At 42.6% G+C, this 24,255-nt stretch overlaps 1 protein-coding gene across 1 annotated transcript in view; it reads left to right on the top strand.

Annotated features, from left to right (window-relative positions):
• Positions 1-24,033, top strand: part of LOC111822043 (zinc finger protein 14-like) — a 30,422-nt gene extending 6,389 nt beyond the window's left edge. The window contains 5 exon segments of the mRNA XM_023738761.1: positions 2,462-2,708; positions 20,465-20,591; positions 21,802-21,952; positions 22,518-23,778; positions 23,780-24,033. Of these exon segments, the coding sequence (XP_023594529.1) occupies positions 2,706-2,708; positions 20,465-20,591; positions 21,802-21,952; positions 22,518-23,778; positions 23,780-23,899 (1,662 nt within the window). The 5' untranslated portion in view covers positions 2,462-2,705 and the 3' untranslated portion in view covers positions 23,900-24,033.
• The last annotated feature ends 222 nt before the right edge of the window (positions 24,034-24,255 follow it).

Here is a 24,255-nt window from a genome sequence, read left to right as displayed (position 1 = left end):
AGAGAGAGAGGGAGATTTATATCAAGGAAATGGCTCACACAGTTGTAGAGGCTAGAACATCCCAAGTCCATAGATTCGGATAGAGACTTCTCCTGGTTCATGTAGCCGCAGGGGCTGGCGAACCCAAGATCAGCAGGTGGGAGAGCAAGGCTCTTGCTCATAGGCTGTGAAGATCAGTGAATCCCAAGATTGGTAGGCAAGACCACAGGTAAGCTGCTAGCTCGAGTCCCAAAAACCAGAGGTCAGACGAACAGGAGCCAGCTGCAGGATCCAGAGCAGGCAAAAGCCAGAATGTCCACTTATATTCAGATGCAGGCCACATGCCCAAGGAAACTCCCTTTCAGCTGATTGGCTACTCACAGCAGATCCCATCATGGGGGTGATCACATATCATATCTCAACAGGGAAGTGATCATAACATTATATTAATGCCAAAATGCTGAGAATCATGCCCCAGCCAAGATAGCACACAATCTTAACCATCACAGATGATTTCTAATTTTCCTAGTTTCATCCTTCGTACATTCCACGTTCCTTTATCAATGGATGTTTGCAGCTGTTTCTTCTCATTTTGAGTTGTGCCACATCAACAAATGAAGGTCCTGAAAGCTTGAATCCACCTATGTCATTAAGGTCGACTCTATTTCAAGGAGGCAGTCAGCTTTTAGTCCCTTCCAACCTGAGGGGTTCATCTTCCAGCACTATATCAGACAGTGTTCTGCTAATTGTAAAGTTTACACTGGCTGATTATTTCAGAAGTAGACTGTGAGGTCCTTCTTCCTCATCTGTCTTAGTCTGGAAGCTCAGCTGCAACCTGTCTGCCACGAGAGACCCTGCTGGTATTTGCTTATGAGTGTTTGCCATGAGTGACCCTGCCGGTGGCATAGCTTCCAGCATCACAGCAACACGCAAGCCACTACAGTATGACAAACTGACAAGATGCATGGGTATGTGAAATTAGATCCCCAGACCGGCAGGTCAGATGGCAGGCTGCTGACTCACAGGGCTGAGGGAGCTGGAATGTCTTAGGCTGTGTTCTCCATAATCAGCGGCTCAGACATCAGGCTGCTGTCTCATGTCCTAAAAACTGGAGGTCAGATGATGACAAGTAAGATGCAGGATTCAGAGCAACAGTGAGCCTTGCTGGAACACTTTTATTTATGTTGGATGCAAGCCATACCCCCAAGGAGAATCCCTTTTTTACTGATTGGCTGGTCTTATCAGATCACAAAATGGAGAATGATTACATCAGATCACAGAATGGAAGATGACCACATCACAGAATGGAAGACGACTCCTTCATTACATAATTGCTAAATTACATCATTACGTGACTGCCAATCTGCTGAGAGTCATGGCCCAGCTTAGTTGACACATAGCCTTAACCATCACAGCCAGCGTTACTCCCACGTCCCACCTTGGCGTTTGTTCCCGCCAGACATAACATTGTTAATGCTGAAAATAGTAGATTTAGCAGATTTTTTACTATTGTAAATGCAAAGTATTGGTTAACAAGACAGTCGATAGGTGAGGAGTGGATATAAAAGGAAGGGTTATGCTTAAGGGGGAAGACACTGGTGTAAAGAGCATGCTAGAGAGAGAGAGAACATTTACACTGAGACCAACAAATGAAAGAACAGGAGTCAGCTTGGAGGGGAAATAGGAAAGAAATGGGAACAGAGGCAAGAAATGGCTCCTTAGAGAAAACTTAATGATTTTCTGATTTATTTGTTGATCGATTTATATTATAAGATTGTAAGACAAAGTGTTGAGGAATCCTCCCAGATTTCTCAAAAGCTTAGGACTGGTAGTGGCACAGTTTGAAAACGAAGGGGAAAAAACACTCAAGGGAAAGAAAGAAATGTTCATTGTGAAAGACACAGGAAAAATACCATATATTACAATGCTATAAATGGAAATTTTATAATAAAGCACAATAGAAGAGTTTTAACTGTACATAATTAAAAATGAATGAACCATGATGGGTTCATTGACAGAACTTGAAAAATATGTTCTCCCTGAAAATTACCCATGTTAATAGCAAATAATAGTGTGTGTGTTGATAGAAGAGTTGGAATCGACAAGACGACAGTGGGTTTGATTTGGTTTTTGGTGTTGATCTATGTGGATCAGAGTTACATAGGTGAACCCACAGGTTCAGCATTGAACCCCTGACTTCCTGGAGGAAATCAGGCTCAAGTTTTCCAGCCTGGCCAGGACTTGTTGCTTCTCATGTTCTGGGACAAGTAAGTTCCTGCATCTGTGATCTTGTTGCCAGAAAGAAGAGCCCATGGAGCTGCATGAAGAATGCAGGTGTGTGCTGTAGAGGCTGGGGCCTGTTCTACCTTCAGTGCAAATGCCCTCAAGGTGGAGCATTGCCCTGAGCCTGGGGAGGAAGCCAAAAACCTGTCACTCCCTGCTTCCTCAACACTATTTCCTCCCCATCCTTTTTCCATTTCAGGTCTCCAGTGTTTTGCAGAGAAACTAGTCCAGTCCAGGCAGCTGGGGATCTAGCGTGACCATCTTGCACATCCGTAAATCACAAGTATGGATTTTAACTGCTCTGACTGATGTGTGGACCAAACATTTTTCACGTGCTTCCTAACTGCCCAGTGCTCTGCTTCTACTCCCATTCCTCTTACTGAAGTGAATTCTTGGGCTTAGAGACGACATTCCCTTAGACTTCCAGAAGGTGGAGCAAGGAAATGGTGAGTACCACAAAGAACTGGGCTATTACCGTAAATGAGCGAGACTTGATGTGAATTGTTGGGGGACCAGCTGTGTGCTGTGGGACTATGATTCATCAATGAAGAAAACAGATGGCAGAGTACGCCAAGGGACTGAGCCCTAGGAGGCATCCTAAGTCCGTCCCTGCTCCACTGTCACTGGGCCCTTCCTCAATAGATACATGGCTTTTCCAGATTTGGATGCCTGGTGTCACCTTCCTTATGTAACTCTGAGAGCAGGCACCATGGGGTGTTAACATTCTCACCTTGGGCCTTGGTGCTCTGTGTTGAATGACAGAGTGTCCTGACCAGAGCCTTGAAGACGGAGCAGCTCTGGCTCTGGTGGCTGAGACCTGGCCTTCCAGAGCCATCCTTGTCCCCTCTCTCTTAATAGTTTTCTTGACTTCCCCTAGGCACTGGAGTATTTTTGTGCAGTTCTAAAACTAAAACAGCACTTCTCACATTGTGTGGTAGGTTAGAAGAGGGGGGAAAGAGTTTGTAGATGAAGGCTCTGTTTATGGGGTCCTGGGTGGTGGTGGTGCTCTCCTGATGTCGCCAAAGTTATGTAGCTGGGGACAGGAGTCCACCTGCATCCAAGTAAAACGAAATCCTTGACAACTTTAGCCTTTTCTCGGTTTATCATGATGTTGCTTATTGGTCCAGTTGTGAGGATTTTTGTTTTCTTTATGTTGAGGTGCAGTCCATACTGAAGGCTGTAGTCTTTGATCTTCATCAGTAAGTGCTTCAAGTCTTCTTCACTTTGAGCAAGCAAGATTGTGTCATCTGCATATCAAAGGTTGTTAATGAGTCTTCCTCGTATCCTGATGCTGTGTTCTTCTTCATATAGTCCAACTCCTTGGATTATTTGCTTAGCATACAGATTGAATAAGTATAGTGAAAAGGATACAACCCTGACCCACACCTTTCTTGAGTTTAGACCACGCAGTATTCCTTTGTTCAGTTCCAACGACTACCTCTTGGTCTGTGTACAGGTTCAGCATAAGCACAATTAAGTTTCTGTAATTCCCATTCTTTGCAATGTTATCCATAATTTGTTATGATTAATACAGTTGAATGCCTTCGAATAGTCAGTACAACACAAGTAAACGTCTTCTGGTATTTTCTGCTTTGGATATTATCCTGTCATTGATAGCGTTATACTTCAGGATAGATCTTGAAATGTTCTTTTTGATGATGAATGCAGTGCCCTTCCTCTTCAGTTTGTCATTCCCTGCATGGTAGACCATATGATTGTCCAATTCAAAATGACCAATACTAGTCCATTTCAGCTCACTAATAGCTAGAATATTGATCTTTATGCAGTCTGTTTCTTTTTTTACGACTTGCACTTTTCCTAGATTCATACTTTGTACATTCCGTGTTCCAGTTATTAACGGAAGTTTGCAGCCGTTTCTTCTCATTTTGAGTTGTGCCACCTCTGCAAATGAAGGTCCTGAAAGCTTTACTGCATCCATGTCGTTAAGATCGACTCTGACCTGGTCTCTCCATCACCCCAGAACTAAAACAGTTTCTGAGGCCAACTCTTCAGACAGGGATTGGACTGGACTGTGGGACGTAAAGTGATACTCGTGAAGAATGTGCCTCTTAGACAAGTAGATACAAGAGACCAAAGGGGCGGCTTCTGTCCAGAGGTGAGACGGGAAGGCAGAGAGAGTTAGGAGCTGGTTGAATGTTCATGGGGAATCGGGGCGGATGGGAGGAGTAGTGTGCTGTCACAGAATGGGGTGAGCGGTTGGGGTCTCATAACAATGTATGTTAAAAAAATTCTGTATGGGAGACTAACCTGAAATGTAAACTTCATTTAATTACATCAGTTAAAAAAAGGAAAAAAGAAAAAAGGGTCTCTGCAGGTGTTTCATGAGTGTTTTTCTTGATTCTTTGATGTTTCCTATGTAGACAATCATTTCTTCTGCAAACAAAGACAGGTTATTGCATCCTTTGTTGTTGTGTGCTGTCGAGTTGATTGAACTGCTCTATAGGGTTTCCTAGGCTGTGATCTTTACTGTAGTAATTACCAGATCTTTTCTCCCGCAGAACCATTGGTAGGTTCGAATTACCAACCTTTCGATTAGCAGGTGAGTGTTTTAACCACCATGCCACTAAGGCTCCTTATTTCATCCTTAACAGTCTGTATAGTTTTCTTTCCTTTTCTCATTTCGTTGCATTACCTAGGACTTCTAGTACAATGTTGAATAGCAGTGATGAGTGGGAACATCTTTGCCTTGTTCCTGATCTTAGCAGGAAGCATCTAGTAGGTTTTTTTGTAGATGTTCTTTATCAAGTTGAGGACATTTTCTTCTTTTCCTAGTTTGCTGAGAACTTTTATTCTGAATGAGTGTTGGGTTTTGTCAACTGCTTTCTCTGCATCTATTGACGTGTTCCTGTGATTTTTCTTGTTTAGCCTGTTGATTTGATGGATTACATCAGTTGATTTTCTAGTGTGGAACCAGTTTTGAATATCTAGAATGAATCCCACTTGGTCGTTGTCTTAGTCATCTAGTGTTGCCATAACAGAAATACAAGTGGATGGCTGTAACAGAGAGAAATTTATTCTCTCACAGTCCAGTAAGCTACAAGTCCAAATTCGGAACGTCAGCTCCAAGGGAAGGTTTTCTGTTGTCAGTCAGCTCTGGAGGAAGGTCCTTGTCATCAGTCTTCCTTTGGTCTGGGAGCATCTCAGTGCAGGAACGTCAGGGCCAAAGGACGCACTCTGCTCCTGTTGCTGCTTTCTTGGTAGTATGAGGTCCCTATGTCTCTGCTCGCTTTTCTCTTTTATATTTCAAAAGAGATCAGCTTAAGACAGTATTTAATCTTGTAGACCTTATCGATATAACTGCTGCTAATCCATCTTATCACATCACAGTGATAGCATTTATAACACATAGGAGAATCACATCAGATGATAAAATGGTAAACAATCATACAATACTGGGAAACATGACCTAGCCAAGCTGACATATTTTTGGGGGACACAATTCAATCCATGACATTGTACCCTTTGGCCCCCCAAAATTCATGTCCTTCCCACGTGTAAAGCATATTCACCCCATCGTAACAAAAGTCTTAACTCCAAATCCAAAATCCAAAAAATTCCTCTTTATCTATAAAATCTAGAATACACATTATTGGCTTCCAGAGGCACAATAGCGCAACAGACAGGCACAAGGTAGACATTTCCATTACAAATGGGAGAAAATGAAGGGAAAGAAGGCATAACAGGCACCAAGCAAGTTAGCAGAACACATTACATTAGCTGTCACGGCTTGAAAATAATCTTCTGTTCTCTGAGACCACTTACACAATGGACCTGCCCTCTAGACTCTAGGTATTGGTTACACTCTGGATTCTGAATGGAGGCCCTTCTGCCTTCCAGGAACACTAGGGCAGCAACTCTACTCCCTTGGCTTTAGGCACACCAATCTCCTAGTCCATCTGAGTGGCGACTCCACCTTTAGAAACAACAGAGGCCGTGGCTTCGCCCTTTGAAACCCCAGAGGTCCTGGCCATACCTTTTGAGACTGAGGCAGCTCGGCTTCTTGTGTTCCTTGACTCTTCAGCTTCTGCTTCCTGGTTTCTTGGCCTCTTGGGCCTCATGTCCACATCTGCCCTGCTGGGGCAAGTGATCCAAAGCTCTGTAGCTCCACTGGTAAGTGCCTGGAGGCACCTCACTCTGCCAGTAAATTCGGCTGGAAGGCACTCAGCTCTCTTGCTCCGTGGGTCGTCAAGCCTAGCTCCACCAATAAATGCCTGGGGGTACCCTACTTCACCAGGAATCCTCCTGCGCACAGGCACTCGGCTCTCTCACTCTGTGGGTTTGCTCCAGCACCATCTCGCACTGGTCTCCTGGTTCTGCTGCTGCCAGTTCTCTGCTGCTGCTGGTCCTCTGCTGCTGCTTCTCACCATCTGCACCGTCTCCGTTAACAGTTCTTCTTGCTTCCATTCCATTCACTATCTTCTCTTCCATTCACTCTTCTCTTCATTATCCATTCAGTTTCAAAACCACTTCCACATTTTAGGTATCTGTTAAAGCAGCACCCCACTTCTTATACCAAATGCTGTCTTAGTCATCTACTGCTGCCATAACAGAAATACCACAAGTGGATGGCTTTAACAAAGAGAAATTTATTCTCTCACAGTCCAGTAGGCTACAAGTCCAAATTCAAGGTGTCAGCTCCAGGGGAAGACTTTCTCTTCTCTGTCAGCTCTGGAGGAAGGTCCTTGTCTTCAGTTTTCCTTTGGTTTGGGAGCATCTAGCGCAGAAACCTCAGGTCCAAAGGATGCGCTCTGCTCCCGCCACTGCTTTTTTGGTAGTGTGAGGTCCCCATCTTTTCTCTGCTCGCTTCTCTCTTTTATATCTCAAAAGAGATTAGCTTAAGACACAGTCTAATCTTGTAGACCTCATCGATATAACTGCCGCTAATCCATCTTATCACATCACAGTGATAGCATTTATAACATATAGGGAAATCACATCAGATGATAAAATGGTAGACAATCATACAATACTGGGAATCATGACCTAGCCAAGTTGACAGATATTTTGGGGGGACACAATTCAATCCATGACAGTCGTGGTATATAATTCTTGTTATACATTTTTTGATTCAATTTCCTAATTTTTTGTTGGGGAGTTTTGCATCTGTGTTCGTAATTGGTGTGTAGTTTATGTTTCTTGTAATGTAATATTTTTCTGTTTTTGGCATTTGGGTAATAACTGGCCCCATAACATTGGTTTGAAAGTATTTGCTTCTATTTTCTGGACTGAATAGAGAAATTGGCATGCTTTTTTCATTAAATATTTGGTAGAGTTCATCAGTGAACCCATCTGAGACTGGTGCCTTCTGTTTTTGGATGTTTTTACTTACTGATGTAAGGATGTGCTCTGCTCCTGGTTCTTCTTTCTTCTTGGTAGTCAGGTCCCACCTTTCCACCTCTGGGATGGCTCATTTTAAGCCTGTTGTTGTTAGGTGCCCTTGAGTTGGTTCCGACTTATAGCCACCCTGTGTACAGCAGAATGAAACATTGCCCGATCCTGCACCATCCTCACAATCCTTGTTATGCTTGAGCCCATTGTTGCAGTCACCGTGTCAGTCCATCTCATCGAAAGTCTTCCTCTTTTTCGCTGACCCTCTGCTTTACCAAGCTTGATGTCTTTCTCCAGGGACTGATCCCTCCTAATAACATGTCCAAAGTATGTGAGACATATTCTTGCCATCTTTGCTTCTAAGGAGCATTGTGGCTATACTTCTACCAAGAAGTCCATGGTATATTCAATATTCTTTGCCAGCACCATAATTCAAAGACGTCAATTCTTCTTTGGTCTTCCTTATCCAGCTTTCGCATGCATATGAGGTGATTGAAAACACCATGGCTTGGGTTGGGCCCACCTTGGTCTTCAGGGTGATATGTTTGCTTTTTAACACTTTAAAGAGGCCTTTTGCAGCAGATTTGCCCAATGAAATTGACTGTTGCTTCCATGGATGTTGATTGTGGATCCAAGCAAAATGAAATCTTTTACAACTTTTAAGCCTAATAGGTTGGTAAAACTGATCAATCCTCTTATTAGGGTTCCATACACATTATTTGCATGGTCCCACCCTGCAAGAGTGCCATGCACTTTTTTTGCATTATTAGCAAGCTATCCAATCCCCTTGGTGGGCCGTAAGTACATCATTTGCATAGTACCACCCAGTCATTTGGAGGGAGTTAAAAGACCATGGCGAAAAAGGCCATATAAAAGTCATGCATCGTATCGCAGTCACTATACATTTGCCTATTTCATATACGTGGCATCAGATAGTGTTTGTTTTTTTGTGGCTAACTTATTTGACTCAGCATATCTTCAAAGTTTATCCATGTTCTAGCACTTATCAGGTTTACATTTCTCTTTATAGCTAAGCAATATTCTGTTGTATGGATATTCTATAGTTCATCCATTCATCTGTTGACAGGCATGTAGGTTGTTTCCATATTTTGGCTATTGTGAACAGTGCTGCAGTGAATATTGGTGTACAGATTTCTGTTTGCTTTTCTGCTTTTAATTCTTTTGGGTATTTTCCTAGGAGTGGGATTGTTGGGTCATACCGTGTTTTATCGTCAGCTTTTTGAGGAACTGCCAAACTTTTCCATAGCAGCTGTACCATTTTGCATTTCCACCAGCAATGGATAATGGCTTCAGTTTCTCCACATCTTTGTCAACTTTTGTTATTTTCTCCTTCCCTTCTGAAGGATAATTTTGGTGAGTACAGAGTTCTAGTTTAGTCCTTTTTTCTCTCAACACTAAATTTTTTGTTCCAGTCTCTCTTTGGTTGCATGGTTTCTTAAGACAAGTCTGTGGTAATTCTTAACCGTGCTATTCAATAGGAAAGTGAATCCCCCCACCCCTCCTCTGGCTTCCTTCAGTATTTTCTTTCTGATTTTGTGCAGTTTGAATATGGTATCACTAGATACAGTGTTTTGGTACTTATCCTGTTTTGTGTTCCCTGAACTTCCTGAATCTTTGGTTTAATTTTCTAAATTTCTCAGTACTAACTTCAAATATTTCTTCTGTTCATTTCTATTGTCTTTCCTTTGTGGTATTCTCAATACATGGATGGTCCACCTTTAGTAATTGTCCCACAGTTCTTGGATATTGTGTTCCATTTTTCCATTCTTTTTTCTCTTTGCATTTCAGTTTTGAGCATTTCTATTAGCATATCTTCAAGCTCTCTCATTCTTTCCTTGGCTTTGTCCTGTCGTCTGATGAACTTGTTAAAGACATTTTTTATTTCTGTGACAGTGGTTTTGATTTCTAGCATTTTCCTTTGGTTTCGTTCGTACAGTTTCCAACTCTGTGTTTACATTACCCTCGTGTTGTTACATGTTATATACTTCATTTATTAGCACCCCTAGCATGTTAATTACCGTTATTTGGAATTTTTGATCTGATAATTCCAAAATCTCTGCTGTATCTTAGACTGATTTTGATGATTGCTTTGCCGCTTCGGTCTGTGTTTTTGTCTTTAGTATGCCTAATGGTTTTTTGTTGAAAGCTAGAGATTATGTATTAAGTAAAAGAAAGTTAAGTAAGTAAATAGGCCTTTAAGTATGAAGTTTTCTTTTCATTTGGCTAGAAGTTAGGTTGTGTTTACTCTTTGCTGTAGTTGTCTGTTGCTCTGATGTTCTTGTTTTGTTTTCTTGTGTTCAGGTTTCCTGGAGAATTCTTAAATCAGGTCTGAGACTTGGAGTTCTTTCTGTTGTAATACCATTATTATATAAGACCCTTGTTGATGTAGTAGTAAGGTGTGGACCAAGGGGAAACCTGGTGTAGTCCAATGCTTCTTAGTCTTTTAGTGAGCCTGTGCCCCTGGGCAGTGACATACAAGTTCTCCCCTCACCCACTTTGGTGAGACAGGAAGCCTAGATAGGGCTGGAGTTGGGTATTTCCCTACTGCAGGTTAGGCTCTGTCCAAAGAGGTTCTCTTGGGAGCTGGCCTTGTCAAGGAAAAGAGAACCGTCTGGGAAATTTTTGAAGTGGCTGCTTTTCCTCTTCCCCCTGCTGTAATGAAGCAGAAGGAGATTTTTCTCAGATGGTCACACAGAGGACTTGATAGGGTTTCCTGCAGATAAAACTCACAAAACTCTGTGAGTCTCCCTAAGATTGGGCCCCCGAGGCATTTTTACCTCAGAAGTTTGTCCACATCGAGCCTCTAGCAATTCATCAATTGCATTTTTAATTTCCCGTGCTGATACTGATCCTAGAGGTGGTTTCTGCTGCTGGGTTTTTGCTTTGATATGATTCTCTGTAGCTGCTTATGTGTCCCTCCAGTTTTGGGGTGGCAGTTTGCCCTGTGACGTCAATATTCTGAGTTTAGTATGTTCAGATCTTTTCTTGCGAGAATAGTCGTGATGACTTCCAAGCTCCTTGTATGTCTGCAGTATGATGGTTTGCTTTTATATGGCTTTTCTTGCCATGGTCTTGTAACTCCCACCCAAGTGATTGGATGGGACTATACAAATAAGGCAGTTGTGGCCCACCAAGGGAATTGGCTAGCTTGCTAATAATGCAAATAAAGTTCTTGGCATGCATGTAGGGGGTGGGACCATGCAAATAAGATCTGTGTAACCTTAATGAAGGGATTGGTCAGTTTTGCCATCCCATTAGGCTTAAAATGAGCCATATGAGAGACGGGAGGAGAGGAGCTCACCACCAGTAAGGAAGAAGAGCTAAGAGTGGGGCACATCCTTTGGATCCAGGATCCCTGTGCTGAGAAGCTCCTGCAGTCAGGAGATCGAGAGAGAGAGAGCTGTAACATTGAAGACAGTGGCAGAGAATCAGCTACAGCAGAGGCAGGAGATTGGCAGGAGACTGGCAGAAGACAGTGCAGTGGGCTGCAGCCCATGGAGCAGGAAAGCTAAGCACCTTCAGGCAGGAGGCTTGCTGGTGGAATAGGGTGCCTCTGGGCACTTGGTGGAGCTAGGTCTGCCAACTCATGGAACTAGGGCTGAGCACCTTTGGGCTGAGGCTTACTGGTGGAGTAGGGTACCTTGGCGCACTTAACAGCAAAGCTGAAAGAGGGCATGGCTGGGAAGAGGCTGTCCTGATAGAAGAACTATATCCTGAGCCTGAATTGTATCCTGTTACTTCCCTAATGAATCCCATAATCATGAGTATTGTCTGTGAGTTCTGTGTGGCCATTGCAATGAATTATTGAACTCAGCAGAGAAGTAGAGAGTACAGTAGGAGGGATAGTTGGTGTCAGAACTGGTAAAAAGGGCTGTTGAGAGGAGGTATGTCTGACTTCCACCTCATGAGAATCAGCCTTGGGCTGTTGATCTAGTTTCTCCTTTCCCCTTGTGAAGTTAGAGGAGGTCAGATGCCCCTGCTGTGCCATTTTGACATTATCGGACCAGAAGTCTTCATTTGTGTCTCGTGTTATTACTGTGGTCTCTATTTTCATGTTACATTCTTTTTTTTACCCCTCATCTTTTATTCCTTTTTTTAATTATGCTTAAATTGAGAGTTTACAGTTCAAGTTAGTTTCTCATACAAAAATCTAAACACATTGTTATTTGACCCCAGTTGCCCTCCTATTATGTGACAGCACACTCCTCCTTTCCACCCTGGATTTCCCGTGTCCATTCAACCAGCTCCTATCGCTTTATGCCTTCTCATCTCGCCTTTGGACAGGAGCTGCCCCTTTAGTTTCATGTATCTACTTGAGCTAAGAAGCAGTCTTTTCACGAATATCATTTTATGTGTTATAGTTCAGTCTAATCTTGGAAGAGTTGGCTTCGGAAATGGTTTTAGTTCTGGGCTAACAGAGAGTCTGGGGGCCATGTCTTCCGGGGTCCCTGCAGTCTCAGACCATTAAGTCTGGTCTTTTTACTAGAATTTGAGTTCTGCATCCCACTTTTCTTCTGCTCTGTCAGGGACTCTCTGTTGTATTGCCTGTCAGAGCGGTCATTGCTGGTAGCCGGGCACCATCTAGTTCTTCTGGTCTCAGGCTAATGGAGTCTCTGGTTTATGCGGCCCTTTGTCTCTTGGGCTAATATTTTCCTTGTGTCTTTGGTGTTCTTCATTCTCCTTTACTCCAGACGGGTTGGGATCAATTGATGCATTTTAGATGTCTTCGCTAACTTAAGACTCCAGACGCCACTAACCAAAGTAGGATGCAGAACATTTTCTTAGTAAACTTTGTTATGCCAGTTGACCCAGATGTCCCCTGAAACCGTGGTCCCCAGACCCCCGTCCCTGCTACTCTGACCCTTGAAGTGTTAGGTTGTATTCAGGAAACTTTTTAGCTTTTAATTTAGTCCAGTTGTGCTGACTTCCCTTGTAGAGTGTGTAGTCCTTCCCTTCACCTAAGATAATTCTTGTCTGCTATCTAGTTAGTGAATACTTCTCTCCCTCCTTCCCCACCCTCATAGCCATCAAAGAATGTTTTTTTCTGTGTTTAAACATTTTTTTGAGTTCTAATAGTAATTTCATACAATATATCTCCTTTTGTGACTGGCTTATTTCACTCAGCATAGTGCCTTCCAGATTCATCCACAGTATGAGATGTTTCTCGGATTCATCGTAGTTCTTCATCATTGTGTAGTATTCCATTGTGTGAATACACCATAATTTGTTGATCCATTTGTCTGTTGTTGGGCACCTAGGTTGTTTCCATCTTTTTGCTGTTGTGAACAGTGCTGCAGTGAACATGGGTATGCATATATCTATTTGTATGATGGCTCTTCTTTAGGATATATTCCAAGGAGTGGGATTGCTAGATCGTATGGTACTTGCATTTCTAGCTTCTTAAGGAAGCACCAAATTGATTTCCAAAGTAGTTGTACCATTTAACATTCCCACCAGCAGTGTGTAAGTGTTCCAGTCTCTCTACAACTTCTCCAACGTTTATTTTGTGTTTTTTGGATTAATGCGAGCCTTGTTGGGGTGAGATGGTATCTCATAGTAGTTTTGATTTGCATTTCTCTAATGGCTAATGATCGTGAACATTTCCTCATGTATCTGTTAGCTGCCTGAATGTCTTCTTTGGTGAAGTGCCTGTTCATATCCTTTGCCCATTTTTCAATTGGGTTATTTGTCTCTTTGTTGTTGAGGTTTTGCAGTACCTTGTAGGTTTTAATTTCAGTTGGGTTTGTTGTGATATCGCCCATCTCATTTCTTATTTGGGTTATTTGCTTCCTTTCCTTTTTTTTCTTTTGTCAGTTTGGCCAGTGGTTTATCGATTTTGTTGATCTTTTCAAAGAACCAGCTTTTGGTCTTGTTAACCCTTTCAGTTGTTTTTCTATTTCATTTAATTCTGCTCTAATTTTTATTATATTTTAGCCTTGTGGACCCTTATGCCTGCCCTGAGTTCCCAGCTTAGGGGAGCTAGCAGATTAGTTTTTCCCTACTTGTTAATTTGTTTCCAAGGCCAGGAGAATGGCTCAGGGAGCGTGACAGGTCCTCCTTCTGGCCCAGGGGACACAGCAATTGCTGAAGCCATCCAGGGACCCAGTGCAGAGCATGGAGGAGGCAGGTAAATGGGAGAGAGGTTCTTTCCAAACTGGGTGTTTTTCGATCCATGCGGTGGGTTAGACAAGTAATTATCTTTGTTGATTGAGTGCTGCTTTTCACTGGTTCTGGAGGCTCGAGTAGACTGTCTGCCACTTGGTCTCTCCTGATGTGGAAAATGCGTCCTGAGTGCCACTACTCACCTCAGTGCGCATGCCAGCCGATCCGGCCTGCAGGGTGCTGGTTCCTGCCAGGTCAGGTCTGGCAACTCCTTGCTGCTTCCGAACCATCTCTCCCTCCCCCTGCCACTCAGTCTGATTCTTCAACTTTGCCTTTGATGTTCAGGACTCCTAGAGTGTCATATATAATTGATTCACTTTTTTGGGGGGTCTTTGTTGTAAGAGGGACCACAGAAAGTGTCCGAATCCCCTGCCATCTTGGGCTTGCCTCTCATGTTACATTCTTTGTACTAATTTAAGCTGCTTTTGTTTTTCCAGTTTCTCAAATTTGTATGTTTAGCCTACTGCTAATGACTTTTTCTTTTCTGCATATAAGCAGTGTATCTTCTCTTTCCTGGGCATGAAGGTCAGTGGAGCCCTTTGCCTCCTATGCCTCTGTGTTGGGGCTTGTTGAATTCCACGAGCATGTGAAATATATATGAGGGTTTGCAAAATCATCATGGTCTCTTTTGAAGTTATTAGAATTTAAAGTGGTATTTGTTCCTTTCCAAATCAGGTTTCACTAGCTAATGTTATCTAAAATTACTATTTTTGTTTTCTTGCTAACTTACTAAAGATAAATAATGCTTGTGTTACTTGCTGATTATCCCCCTGAAAAACCAAATCAAACTTGTTGCTATCGAGTTGATTCTGACCCATAGTGAGCCTATAGGACAGAGTAGACCTGCCCCATAGGGTTTCCAAGGAACAGCTGGTAAAGATTCGAACTGCTGACCTTTTGGTTAGGAGCAGAGCTCTTAACCACTGCGCTGCCAGGGCTCTGTTCGTCTCCTTACTGTGCTGTGTTTTCTGTAGAACATATTGCCAGTTGGCATTATATGTACATGTACGTATGTATATATGTCATATGTGTGTTTGTCTATTTCTTTGTCTCTATATATGTGTATAAGTACGACCAGAATGCTGCTTAGAAGCAAATATAGCGAGACTACATCTCACACACTTTGGACATGTTAACAGGGATCAATCAGTCCCTGGAGAAGGACATCATGCTTGGTAAAGTCAGTGAAAAAGAGAAAGACCCTCAACAAGATGAATTGATACAGTGGCTACAACAGTGGCCTTAAGCATAACAACGATTGTGAGGATGGTGCAAGACCAGGCAGTGTTTCGTCCTGTTGTATATAGTGTTGCTATGAGTCAGAACCGACTCGACGGCACTTAACAACAACAACATATATATAGGCGGCCTAGTTGCTCAGTGGTGAAGAGCTCAGTCTGCTAACCAAAAGGTCAACAGTTTGAATCCCCCAGCTTCTCCTTGGAAACCCTATGGGCAGCCCTACTCAGTCCTATAGGGTCACTGTGTGTCGGAATCAGCTTGACAGCAGTGGTTTTAACGCGTTTATGTATATGTATTTATAAATTCACTGTCCACGCTCAAAAACTTAGAATCCATGTTCATCTGGATATTTCTGTTCACTGCTGAATCTGTTTTGCAAACATGAAATAGGCTCTGTGTCCGTATTACCTAAATAAGTTTTAATAAATAAAGGTAGCCACGGTTTAGAGTGTGAAGGGAAGAAGTCTTATGTGAGACACAGGGCTTTACCAGGAGAAGTAGGTCCAGGTTGTATCAATTGAATAGGATATTTCTGTTGTCTTTTCTCAGTATCAAGCAGGGCTCTAGGTCATATATTGTGTTATTGGAGAATAACAGCCAGAATAACAACAGAATCGTATGCCTGTGAACAGAAGTGTAGTTGTTAGGAATTTAGGCTTCAAAGGCAAATCGACCTGTGTTGTAATCCTGCGGTGCAGTGAATTACTTCATATGGCCCTTCTAGCCATAATCTTTTTAACTCCTACCAAATGATTGGGTGAAACTCTGGAAATGACGTACTTGTGGCCCACCAAGAAGATTGGATAACTTGCTAATAATGCAAAAAAGTGCATGGGAGCCTTTTGGGGTGGTACCATGCAGATAAGGTGTATGGAACCCTAATGAGGGAATTAGTTTTGCCATCCTGGTAGGCTTAAAATGAGCTATCCAGAGACAGAAAGGGGGCACCTCACACCACCAAGAAAGGAGACCGGAACAGAGTGCGTCCTTTAGGCCCATGGTCCCTGCTCTAGGAAACTCTTAGACCCAGGAGACAGAACTGTAACACTGGAGATGGTGACAGATGGTGAGAAGCAGTGACAAATGACAGCAGAGGCGGCAGAACCAGGAGACTGGTAGGAGACATCATGCTGGGGCTTCCTGGCCCACAGAGCAAAAAAGGTGAACGCCTTTGGGAAGGAGACTTGCCATCAGAGTTGTGTGCCTCTGGGCACTTGGCAGAGCTAGGCTTGCTGACCCACAGAGCGAGAGAGGTGAGTGCCTTTGGGACGAGGTTTACTGTCAGAGTGGGGTGTCTCTGTACCTGATGGTGGAGCTAGACTTGCCAACTCACAGAGCTGGAGAGCTGAGCGCCTTTGTGACGAGGCTTACTGGCTGAGTGGGGTGCCTCAGGGCACTTAACAGCACAGCTAAAGAGCTTTGTAACCCTTGCCCAAACAGAGCAGAGGCCAGGCCTGCTCAAGATGCCTGAGGCCCTGGGGGCCTGGGAGAGGCTTGCCAGTGAACATGGCCAAGAAGCTGTCCTGACCGAAGAACTGTATCCTGAGTCCTTCCTGGTCCTGAATTGTAACCTGTTATTTCCCTAAAAAACCCATAGTTTTTTGAGTATTGTCTGTGAATTCTGTGTGGCCATTGCAACAAATTATCGAACCCAGCAGAGAAGTGGAGAGTGCTGTGGGAGGGATGGCTTGGTGTCAGAATTGGTAAAAAGTTGGAGAGGAGATAAATCTGATCTCTGCCTCCTAGGAATCAGCCTTGGGCTGTTGATGCTGATAATGATTCTTCTTCCCCTTTATGAAGTTAGAAGAGGTCAGATACCAGTTGGCATCAGAAACGAGATTTGTTGCAGTGGCTCCAGACTCATGGAAGCATGGGAGTTTGTAAGAGAAAGAACGAAGGAGAATGGGAAAGGAAACTTTTGATTTTTTGGATGGTTACTTTAGTTGTTATCTGTAATGGCTGAAAGTAAAGTGAGAGATGTTATGCTACAGTTGAGGGAAGAAAAGCAACATTTGGAATGGTTTGAGGCAGGGGCCAGGCCCGTGAAACGGGATGATTGATAGGGGGCCAGGATCTTCTGGTTCCACACAGCCAGAGACCCAAGGTCATATGCATATGAGTGGGTAGATAAGGTGTGGAGAACATGAAACTAGAATGTTTTAAAAAGGGTTACATGTTTATTTGAATGTACTATGAATATTGAATGTTTCTCCAACCTAGTGTTGTAAAACAGATCTAAAAGTATGATAGAAATGAACATTATGTATTGTAGGTAATAGAGATTTTACAGCTATTTTCTCAGCCATTACTTGATTGAATATGCTTAAAGAGTAAGTGGAATTTGTTTGAGGGAAGCACAGGCTGTTGGTTTGAATGCAGTAGCCCTGTGTATAGCCTACTAGGGGCTTAGGTAAAAAACCTGAGCCCCTCCCAAAACCTTCAGAGTCAGTAAATTTGCATTTGAAAAGACATGCAGATCTACCCTGAACTGCTGGGAGATCAGGAGATTTGCATTAGAAGGAAGAACATGCAGAAAAAGAGACTGTTTTGCTTTTTGAATTTCGAGCAACTGTTTTGCCACTGGGTGCTTTGAGGCAGGAAAAGTCAGTGCCTATCAGAAGAACACTTTTCCAGGACTGGAATTTAAAGAGAGCCTGTGAGTATGACTACTTGGGTCCATTCAGTGAGTGGAAATGGAGGAGGTGCAGCAATGAAGAGACAGGCTGAGTTTGGGTATGTTCCATTGGCATCTATTGACCTAGCCCACAGAGGCTAGGGAAGATAGAGACAAAGGGCTGGCTGTTGTGACATGCAGGGGGTTGTGTGGACTCCTGAGCTTATGGATGGTGCCCACTGACTGAGCCCATGGTGAATAAGGAATTAGAGAGGAAGGGGCTGGCTGGTCTCAAGTGTGGGGAATTGTGTGGACTCCATGTCCTAGGGATGGTACCCATTGATCTAGCCCACAGGGGCTAGGGTTGAGCTGACCAGAACCAAATCTAATGAAGAGAAAGAGGTTTGATACCATGAGATGGTGTAAATTGCTGCAGTTTGATGGCTTGCTCTGCACTGGACTTTGCTTATGGATGCAGATGCTCAAAGTTCCAACAACATACTTGTCTCCCTAGACTACTGGTTTGGTAAGGACAGGCAATTTAGAAATTGGCTATTTAAAACGGAGAGATAAAAGCATGAAGTGGATGGCTTACACAATTTCATGGGTGTCCTTAGACTCAAAATGAAGGAGTAAAGCAGGGATCCCCACTGAATAGATGCCTCTTTTTCCTGATAGGTCTGGGGAAGAGAGGGCAGGGAAAAATGCTGATAGGATTATATGATTCAGTTGTGAGTCTCCATTGTTAACAGGATTAATTGTGATTTAAATACAGTAATTGTAGAAGCAGTAACTGAAAGAGTGGACTAAGGGGAAGGCACTTCCGGACTGGAGGACAGTGGCTGAACCTAAAATCCCTTAAAGGTTTTGTTATGCTGATTACTTCATGAGGTTCAGAGGCTCTCAGAGCAAGGGAATAATCTTCTCTCAGTTAAATTTTATCAGAGGCCGGTAAGGGTGAAGCTGAGATGACTTTTGGAGAACCTAACCAGATCAGATGGATACCTACAACAGACCTGAATTGCCAGTACCTGAGTATCTCACCCTGAGGACTCTGCCCTACTTAAGGACTAATTGTTAATGATTGCTAGGGACTGGTAGAATGATTGGAAGGGGCAAGTAAATACTTCAAGTATGAAAGGGACATTGGCTAGAAGGGCCAGTGTGTGGCCTGTGTTGCAGTGAATTAGTATGTCCCTTCCAGCCATACTCTTTGTAACTCCCACCAAATGACTGGGTGGGACTATGCAAGTGAGGTATTTGTGGCCCACCAAGGGAATAGGATAGCTTGCTATAGGTGCATGGCGCCCTTGTGGGGGTGGTGCCATGCAAATAAGGTGTATGGAACCCTAACGAGAGGATTAGTCAGTTTTGCCAACCTGCTAGGCTTGAATGATCCCAGAGGCAGAAAGAGGGGACCTCACACCATCAAGAAAGAAGAGATGGGACTGGAATGCGTCCTTTGGGCCCATGGTCCCTGCACTGGCACCTCCTAGACCCTGGAGATAGCTGTAACACTGGAAACAGCGAGATACAGTGAGAAGCAACAGCAGAGAAATGGCAGCAGCAGAGGCAGCAGAACCAGGAGACTAATACCATTGGTCGGGGTTCAGGTAATCATGATTGCCTTTCAGGGGCTGCAAATGTGAGAGAATTTTGGAGTGGAGCCTCTAGAGGGCTGGTATGTTATTTCCTGTTGCCTAGGCTTCACAGGTAATTTAATAGGTAAACTGTCTGCATTTTGTTACTTACAAATTTTTTTTTTGGTGGTAAAAATTATATGTAAGAAAACGTCAGTTCAACAATGTTTACATGTGTAACTTGGTGACATTGATAACATTCATCATGTGCAGTCATTACAAAATGGACATCATTAACCTCTTCTCGGTCAGCAAACACAAGGGCATGCTATTTTTGTTTCTGCAGAGGGTAGTACTCTTTGTCATAACATTTGACTGTAAGAATGTATGGGTGTATGTTTGTTCAGGGGAGCAGTCACTAATAATTGGTATACAGTTGTGCCAGGTCTTACAATTTGAGAATTGTGGGGAGATCTGGATTCTCATGTTTTCTGTCTCACACTTGAGCTCTTTTTGACTTTTACTTACTGTTGCATGTCTCTATGAAAGTGACAGGATGACAGAACCACTGAGTTTTTGAAAAACAGGTGACTGATGTAAAAATTCAGAATTCTGTAAAAGAATATTCTTTTTTCAGCAGATATATCTGTCACCTCCTGATCTCCAAGAATTGTTCAAGAAAATATGATAAGCTGAGGGCCTTGAGTTGTCAGTTTGTGTGGGCCCTTGGTCCTCCCATGACTGTGAGGGGCAAAAGGAAACACTGCCATTCTGTGTTTCCCGTTGGTTAATACCTCATCCTGCGTTTAACCTTTGCTTTTTATTTTGTTGAGTGTTCTGGCGGGTCTTATGGAAGGAGGTGAAATTGTTTGTTAAGAAGGAAGTGATGATCTGAATTATAGCTTTTCTCTAATTTCTGCTATATTTTCTAACTGTTCTAGACCATAAAGAGAGAGGAATAAGACTGCAAATGGTTGCCATCAAACTGTGGATAGATTATTTCGGTGTGTTGGAAGTCCATGAGACAGGATACAATCTGTGAGGGAGTGAATGTTGTCAGTGAAGGGACTAAGCTGATGGCTGTGCCCTAGAGTAGACTTTGGTAGAACACAGAACTTTGTGTCAAATCCCTGTGAATTCTCAGTTTCCTAGTACTGTCAGCCTCACCCTTCTTTCTGGTACGCAATGGAGTACAATGGTACTTTGCTGATTCAAAATGTGTGGGATGTTTTAGGACTCACTGATAATTGAGGATGTTGCCGTGGTCTTTAGCCAGGAAGAGTGGGCTTTGCTGGATCTTGCTCAGAGGAAACTCTACAGAGAGGTGATGATGGAAACTTTCAGAAACCTGGCCTTAGTAGGTAAGAATAGCATCATTTTTTTTTTTTGTCTATTTCTTTAGTGAGCAAAATTTTACCCATTGACTTTGCTCCAAAATTTAGGCTCAGGAATGGAAATAAATTGTTTAATAAAACAGACATGGTCCCTTGGTCTATGTAGCTCACATATGCTGGCTACCCTATGAACATAAAACTCTATGTACTAAAGTGAGTTTTCATTTCTCTTGTGATTAAAAGCCCTGAGGCTCTTTAACTGTTGTACGTAAGCATTGGCTTCAGGGATCACTTTGGGGGCACTGAGAGATTTATGTTTGTGAACCTTACAGAGACTATGTTTATTGCAAAAGTTTGACATGATTTTATTTTGGTGCACATAAACTCACACCTATCCATCTTCAGAGGCCCTGAAGAGCAAACCATTGGCTCAGTGTCAGGGAAATGCTCATTACTCTTCACTGTCTTCCTTCATGATATGCATTTCTTCCATAAGCATCATGTCAGCTATACCATTTCTTTTCTCACAGAAGCAAGAACAATGGAGATAGGACTGATACAGGGCCACTGTGTCATAGAGGACCAGGATAGCAAGAATTTTTTTGAAGGATCAGCCTTGCATGGAGCAGAGGTGTAGCGAGGGGAGATGGGGGGCACATGTCCCTGTGTGCAGGTCCAAGGAGGTGTCAGATGAGATGCAGAATGACAAATATGAAAGGCTCCTGACTGAGGCAGCTGGATAAGAGGGGGAAAAGTGTTTCTGCTGATGTATTACCATTATCAACGTCTGTTCATCTTGAAATTGGGGTGGGGTGGTGCGCAACTTAGAGATTGCCCCTGGGTACTCATTACCCTCGCTGTGCCCCTGGCATAGAGCAAATCACATTTGAATCAGCTAGAAAAAGTCTCTTGGGTTGAGGACACGACTTCACAGATATCTGAGCTACGTTTCTAACTTTAGCAATCCTCTCACATCTGTGGTCATGGACCTTTTCCGCTTTGATATTTGTGTATTATGTCCAGTATCATTTTACTTAGCTCCCTAATTATACCTATTTATGTCACGGTAACTCTCAATTCTCGTGGAAGTATTTCCTAGTAAACTGCTTTTTAACTATTGCCAAAGCACTGAAACAGTGATGTGGCTAAGTCTTTGTTCACAGCAGCCTTTTTTCCCCTAACAATTCCTTTCCTTTTTGTTGCATATTGTGAAACTGAACTTTAATTATTGACTCAGTCTCTCAAAACCTTAATAATGGAGAGAAGTTATCCACTGAACATATAATAGTGCGATTCATGAAGAATGACTCCTGGTCTTCCATGTTAGGAGAAATCTCAGAATCACATGGCAGTAAAGATCGGCATAAAAATCAGAGGAGACATTTGAGGTAAGTGTTATTCATACAAGAGAAACAGTGCCTCAGGAGATAGTCTTAAGGTGTCATGACATTATGTACTTATTTATACACATATGTATATATGCTCATATATATAATGCTTGATAAGGTCAGCAAAAAAGAGGAAGATCCTCAACGTGATAGATTGACAGTGGCTGCAACAATGGGGTTAAACATAGGAACGATTTTGAGGATGGTGAAGGACCAGTGTTTCATTTAGTTTTCCATGGGGCTGCTGTGAGTTGGAACCAACTGGACAGCACCTAACAATATGTGTAAGCCTTGCTGTAAAATTATGTGTTCAGAGAATTTTCACAGTACAACCTTTTCATAAATGTGAGTTAGATATCAAGTATTTGAGACATACTTCACTTGGACACAATTATCAGAAAGCCACATATTTTAGAAAAACAGTAAGTGTAGTATTTCTGGGAGATGTTTCAACCTATGAAACATGACACAAGTCAGGGCTAAAACCATGCATGTTCCCTGTTTGTTTATCATGGTGAAATGAGAACAAACGTATTTCCAACGGCATGTTGCCTTTTTTTAACAGAAGTCATACAGTAAAGAACCTCTGCGAAACTAATAAAGGCAATCAGTGTGGGAAAACCTTCAGCCACATTCCAAATCTTACTGTGCTGAAAAGAAATCCCCCAGAAGTACATCGTTTTGAATGCTGTGAGTGTGGGAAAGACTTCATGGATCATTCATCACATAGCCAGCCTACTATATCTCACAATAGATCCAGTACCTGTCAGTGTAAGAAATGTGGAGAAGCCTGCAATTGTCCCACTCATCCAACCTCTTCCATGAGAACTCTTACTGGAAGGAAACTTAAAAAATGTAAGGTATGTGGAAAGGATGTCATTTGTATCTTAGCGCTTAAGAATTCTGTGACAACACTCACTAGTGACAAATGCTATGAATGTAATGAATGTGGGAAAAATTTCTTTAGTTTCTCATGCTTTTGGACACATATGAGAGGTCATAGAAGTGAATGTAAAGAATGTTGTAAAACCTGTGATCTTCCTTCCTCCCTTATTTTACATAAAATATTTTATAACAGAGATATGCTTTATAAATGTAAGGAATGTGGGAAAACCTTTAGTGACGCCTCATCCTTCAGTAGACATAGAAGAACTCATAGTGCAGAGAAGCCTTATGAATGTAAGGAATGTGGGAAAACATTTAGTCTGGCCTTATACCTCAATAGACATAGAAGAACTCACAGCGGAGAGAAACCTTATGAATGTAAGAAATGTGGAAAAGCCTTTAGTCAGACCTCATGCCTCACTAGACATAAAAGAACTCACAGTGGAAAGAAACCTTATGAATGTAAGGAATGTGGGAAAACCTTTAGTCAGACCTCAGGCCTCGCTGGACATAAAAGAACTCACAGTGGAGAGAAACCTTACGAATGTAAGCAGTGTGGGAAAGCCTTTAGTCAGACCTCATGCCTCACAAGACATGAAAGAACTCACAGTGGAGTGAAACCTTATGAATGTAAGGAATGTGGGAAAACCTTTAGTTGTTCCTCAGTCCTCACTCATCATATAAGATCTCACAGTGGAGAGAGACCTTATGAATGTAAGGAATGCGGGAAAGCCTTTAGTTGTTCCTCACACCTTACTGCACATACAAGAACTCACAGTGGAGAGAGGCCTTATGAATGTAGGGAATGTGGGAAAGCCTTTAGTTCTTCCTCAAACCTTACTCAACATATAAGAACTCACAGTGGAGAGAGGCCTTACGAATGTAAGGAATGTGGGAAAACCTTTAGTGAGTCCTCATCCCGCAATCGACATATAAGAACTCACAGTGGAGAGAGGCCTTATAAATGTAAGGAATGTGGGAAAGCCTTTTGTCGTTCCTCACACCTCACTAGACATACAGGAACTCACATTTGAGAGGCATTATGAATGTAAGGAACGTTAGGAGGCCTTTAGTCATTCCTCGCACCTTCATTATATCAGAACACAGTGGAGAGACTGTCAAAAGTGGGATGTTTCATTTTTACTGGTATAGTTTCAAACAACAAATTTTCCCAAAGTCTGAGATTAAAGAACAAAGTTCTTAGTAAAGAGGGAATAATAACTCAAAAAAGGGTCATTACAGTTAGTTTGTGTCTTTGGCAGAATGACCATTTCCTTGTAACTGCAGGACTGTCCTCGTCAGTGTTTGTTTTCTCAGTCCAAGCTAAATTTTACTTTTCTCAAAGTCTGCCTGTTACAAATCAGGCTGCAGAGAATAGCCTTGAACAAATGTGGTTTTATTTTTTTTTATTTTATGCT

Source organism: Trichechus manatus, unplaced genomic scaffold (assembly GCF_000243295.1).
Source record: "Trichechus manatus latirostris isolate Lorelei unplaced genomic scaffold, TriManLat1.0 scaffold00122, whole genome shotgun sequence".
In the NCBI taxonomy this organism is placed as follows: Eukaryota; Metazoa; Chordata; class Mammalia; order Sirenia; family Trichechidae; genus Trichechus; species Trichechus manatus.
This window is presented reverse-complemented; position numbering and strand designations above follow the sequence as displayed.